Below are 5,269 nucleotides of genomic sequence, written 5' to 3'. Positions count from 1 at the left end.
ACCAATAGAGATAATTGTACTTTCTTATATACCATGGATCACCATTTTCCTAACGAATGTGAGACTTTGTTTGCACTCCTTACAAAATTCAACAACCACTAGTTAAAATTCTTGCGACTACAACATGGAGAAAAATTAAGTTGAGAGAAAAGTTTAGAGATTTAGAAGATAATTTAAAACTTTCCCTTTTAATATTGACTTAATTTTTCCCTTGAATTTTTACATGCTCTTCGAGTATCATGTCATATAAATTTATCATTAATCAATTTTAACATTGACAAAAAAAAAATAGTATAAGAAAAAAATATATAAAATAGTAAGTGACTAAATTGAGATTTTGTAATAAACAGTAGTATTTAAAAGAAAAAAACATTAGGATCAAAACTTATATTTCAGCTATTATTCCTCAATATAATTTGATGTAAATACACAGGAGAAAAGACATTTTTATTGATAATTTATAAGGGACAACCTTATGATATATATTCAAACTTTAGAGAAATTCAGCAATACGTACAACCTCAATTTTCACAAACCTTCTTTTTTTCTTCTATTTTTCTTTTCTTTTTAAACTTTTTGATCTATAAAACCCCATAAAATTTGACAACTTTTGGAAATGGTGAATACAATCCTCTCCTCCAAAGGGTCAAAAAAATTTCATTGTCAGCCACTAACTATTTCCCCACCCAAAAAAAAAAGAAAAGGAAAATTACAATATTAAAGAAAACACCTAATTAGGATCATAATATTTGTTTAAACTCAGGAAATTCCCCTCCTCTTGCGAAAATATTATACCAAAAATCCATGGTCTCATGAACCGGCTCCATCGTCAAATTACCAAACTGACCTTGCCCTTGATTTTCACCTCCAAACCCCGGCAGGATTCCCATGCCGCCGGCGATTTGATCGTTCGCCAGAACTTCCAACCAGAATTTCTCGTCCGCCTCTGGAACATTTTTTATTGACAAATCGCCGCCGTTCTCCGCCGTGACGACGGAGGAGCTTTCGCTGGAGCAATGAGGCGGCGAAGAACTCTGCATGCATTGGAAATTGGGGGCGAACTTTGAAGATTGTGCTGCTGATTCTTGTCCGCCGGCGGGGATATCGCCGCCGCAGCTCCTCCGGTTGACGGCGGCGGCGTAATTTTGTGTTGGTCTCTTCTTCAAATGGGTGTGCCACACGTTTTTAATTTCGTTGTCGGTTCTTCCCGGCAACCTCGCTGCAATCGCCGACCATCTATAAATTTAAAAAAACCAAACAAAACAAAAATCAGTTCATTGCGAGAATCAAAAACATGTTCGTTCGTTAAGATCGATGTTGCGAGTTTTGTTCGTTAGTGTCACATGATGACATAAAATGGATTAAAAAAATTCTTTGCACTAATCGATGTCATAACTAATTAATTATTGCGACTTCCCGTAAAAAACTTGACAATTTATTAATATCTTTAAAAAGTTTCTATTTTTATATTTTTCTCTCTCGTTTGTTAAAGTTTGAACAGCATCGGCACTGACCCTATAATTTTAACTATTTTTCTAAAATTAAGGATGTGTTCAGGAGATTATTTTTGCTATGGACAAAATCATTTGATGATATGTTTGGCACCCTAAAAAACTGATTAAAAAAACATAAAATCAACTTAAATTCAATTATACTTTAGAATCTCGTTTTTTAAATTTCTAGTTCTACCATCACTCCAAAATACACTCTAAACCTCTATTTTCTCCCGACACCATCAGAGTCACGTGGTAAATAAAACCATCTTACGATTATATATCATTTAATGCATGAAACAAAATTTAAAGATAATTGTTTGCTGTCGCACTTTGTTTTCTTTTTTCCTTTTTTGGGTGAGGAAAGATATTTATATTTTGTATTAATATAAAAATCGAGTGGGGCTCTGTGAACATTTTTTTGGATAGTTAATAAGACAGAATGCTGTACTGATGAAGCTTTCAATTAATGATTAACCTCCAAGTTGAGATGTAAAAAAAGGGTGTGGAAAACCAAGAAAAGAAGAGAGAATTGAAAAAAGACCTGTTTCCCAGCAATTCATGAAGCTTAATAATGGTTTCCTCTTCCTCTTTGGTGAAATTTCCTCGTTTAATGTCTGGCCTCAGGTAATTGGTCCATCGAAGCCTGCAACTTTTCCCACACCTCAACAATCCTAATATACAGAACCCACAAAACATCAGCAAAAAATAAAATTAAAGAAACCCCACCAAAAAAAAACTAAATTTTGGATGTGGATTTTGAACAAAAAAGACTTTGCTTCCAGTTTTAGACCAATTTGGAAGAAACCCAGGAAAGAAAACAAGTTTATGTTTAGTTTTAAATGAGAGTGTAGTACAAACCAGCTTGTTTGGGGAGGGCTCTCCAATTTCCATGGCCATAGAGGGCAATATAATTGATGAGAATCTGGTCTTCTTCAGGGGTCCAAGGGCCTTTCTTGAGCCCCATTTTCTCACAGCATGGAGCTCTCACCATCTCGATCTTCTTCCTTTTGATGGAATCTCTCGGATTAATTGCATATATATGTGTAAATTTCTGAGAGGGACAAGAGAGAAAAAGGAAAGTGAGGGAGATTTTAAGGAGGAAAAGAAAAGGGGAATTTTAAGAGAAGGGAAAGTGGAAGGAAGATGGGGATGGGGATGGGGATGGGTACAGAAAAGAGTACAAAGAGGCCGCACTTATAATTTGTGTGCTATTAAAAATCCCTTCGAGGAAATGTCGACTCATCTGTCTTTTTTCTTCTTCTTGTGGGGCTCTCGATCTATTGTCATCCCATACGGTTCTTGTAGTCAAATTAAAACGTGCGTTTTCTTAAACAATTTTGTTTTCTTTTCCACAAATGCCATGGACTTAAGTTTGGACACCCTCGTTTTCAAGGTTGAATATATCTAATTTTGTTCCGCAAATATTTAGTATATGGTTGGAGTGTATTTGATATTGGGCAAATGAACTTTTTATTGTGTTCAAAAATATTTCTCACTTAAAATCATTATGTTTGTGATTTAGTCAAAATCACTCAGCTATATCATGATTGGTTAAAGAAATACTTAGAAAGCACTTTTGAAATAGTAAAATCAATCATTTATGCTCCGCTTAGTATCTAGAATTTGTAGGAAATGATTTCAAATTCTAGGATTTTAAATAATGGAAATGATTGCGTTTGGAACCAAAATGATGGTAAATCATTAAAATTAAAAATTTATCGTTTGGATGTTCACTAGAAATGAAAAGAATGTATAACATTTTACTATTATGTCCTTAATATTTTGTAGAATATTATATTATTTTTAATATAATATTTTAATATAGACAAGTAATTTCAACCCTGAAAAACATAAATAATTTAATCAAGACAATCTAACAAAAATTAAAAAGTTGTCAATGTCACTTTTATTTTAAAAACTAAACAAAAAAAAAACTTGCAAATTTTTTTATTCAAATGCTAAAAAAATTCTTAAAATCAAATTATTTCAATTTATTTGCAACAATTTGTTTCTTTTTTTTGTTTTTATCATAGTTAAAAGGAAAAAAGAAGAAAAATATACCAAAAAAATGTAAACATATAAAGACCTAAACAATATATAAGGAATCTTAGAAACACAAAAAACAAAATAGAAAATCAAACCAGTGGTGATGCAAGAAAAAAAAGACAGTTTATATAGTTATTAAAAAAAACTACTGACAAATCAAATTTTGTAACTAATTTGATTGATGATCTACAAATAAATAATGCGAGTAATAAATTTTTTTCACCAAAGTAGGGCAAAATTGGAATTTGTTACATTTAAATTTAAAATCCTCACCGATGGAACCTATTTCAAACGAAAAAATATTTAAACTAAAAACAAAATTCGAAATCATTTAAGATTTCAAATTCTTTTTTCTTTTATTTATCCAAACACCATAAATGATTTCAAAATTTTGAAATTCCTCCAAATTAGAGGTTCCAAATAGGGGTTCAAGTGATTTATTATTAAATACTACTCGCTAAAATAGTTTATTATAAAACTACCACCAATTTTTCTAAAGTATTCGAGTGTATCTGGATATTATTTTAAAGTAATGATAATATAAAAATGTTAAATTGATTTCTAATTTAATGATAGGAATTATGATCCAAGTATAAGTGTATAACAGTATTCCAAGGAATATCTTTGAGAACTTAGGTTCAAATTACCTAGAATGCAACTCCAACTAAGCAATGACCCATTACGTATGTACGAGTATAAGGACACTGCGTAATTGTGCATACCTCCAGATTTAGAGACATAAAGGCCAAAGAGTCGCCGACTCCTGAGTTATTAAAAGAAAAAAAAAACTATAAAAGTATAATAGCAGCGTGTATATATATAATGGGAAGTAAATAGGGTTTCGATCTTTTCGGCATATTTCTTAAAATTATTATGCTTGTGCTTTAGTTAAAAGTACTCACTAAGTCCGAATTGTCACAGAAATACGTAGAAAGTATTTCTAAAATAGTAAAACCCAAGTGTTTAAAGTGATTTATTATTAAATACTTTGTAGCTAGAGTATAAGTACTTGCTAAAATAATTTATTTTAAAACTACCACCAATTTTCCTAAAGTATTCAAGTTTATCTTTTATGCATTGTGTTCTTGAATCTATCAAGTATTTGATTGAGTGGTTATTATTTTGAAGTAACAATTAATATGAAAATGTTAAATTGATTTCCAATTTAACAATAGAAGTGGTTTCGGTCTCTTTTGGCATGTTTGTTTAAAATTTAATTAATAAAGTGTCACACCATCATTTGCTTAATGAATTATAATATAGTATGATAAATATTTGATTAAAAATAATACATAAATTTCTCTGGATAAAGAAACTATTGCGCTAATGATAGTATGTGAGGTACATTCAAGGGAGGGTTATATTGAATGTGTATTAGTCTAAAGAGTATCAATGTAATAAATTTGGAGTGTTGACTTTAAAACATTACAACTACTATCTTGTGCTGTAGACAAAAACTCTTCCATGAAAATTAGGTCTATAAATCCCAAATTGAAGCTCAAAAATAGTAGTGTAGTAATAAATGACCAATATGGAACCATATGGAGATTTTGTATGGTCCATAAAATTAGAGTATCTAGATAATGAGTAACTTATTAGATATTTTATAAATGATTAAATTTATCGTAAATAATTCGTTTAAGTATTTTGGTTTATTGGTAATTTAATCATAATTAAAGATGATGGTATCAAAATAGGAGATGCTATTTGAATCCATGTTATATTCT

At 30.6% G+C, this 5,269-nt stretch overlaps 1 protein-coding gene across 1 annotated transcript; it reads right to left on the bottom strand.

Annotated features, from left to right (window-relative positions):
- Nucleotides 1-525: 525 nt before the first annotated feature.
- Nucleotides 526-2,669, bottom strand: LOC111015243 (transcription factor MYB4-like). The gene is made up of 3 exons (XM_022290204.2): nucleotides 2,355-2,669; nucleotides 2,038-2,167; nucleotides 526-1,236 (listed from the first exon to the last, which is right to left on the bottom strand). The coding sequence occupies exons 1-3, from the start codon at nucleotides 2,485-2,487 to the stop codon at nucleotides 741-743; spliced, it is 759 nt and encodes a 252-aa protein (XP_022145896.2). The 5' UTR covers nucleotides 2,488-2,669; the 3' UTR covers nucleotides 526-740.
- Nucleotides 2,670-5,269: the final 2,600 nt, after the last annotated feature.

Source organism: Momordica charantia (genome assembly GCF_013281855.1).
Source record: "Momordica charantia cultivar OHB3-1 chromosome 6 unlocalized genomic scaffold, Mcharantia_2.0 BLBB01000006.1, whole genome shotgun sequence".
Classification (NCBI taxonomy): domain Eukaryota; kingdom Viridiplantae; phylum Streptophyta; class Magnoliopsida; order Cucurbitales; family Cucurbitaceae; genus Momordica; species Momordica charantia.
Note: the sequence above shows the minus strand (reverse complement) of the source record. Positions and strands in the feature narration are given on the sequence as shown.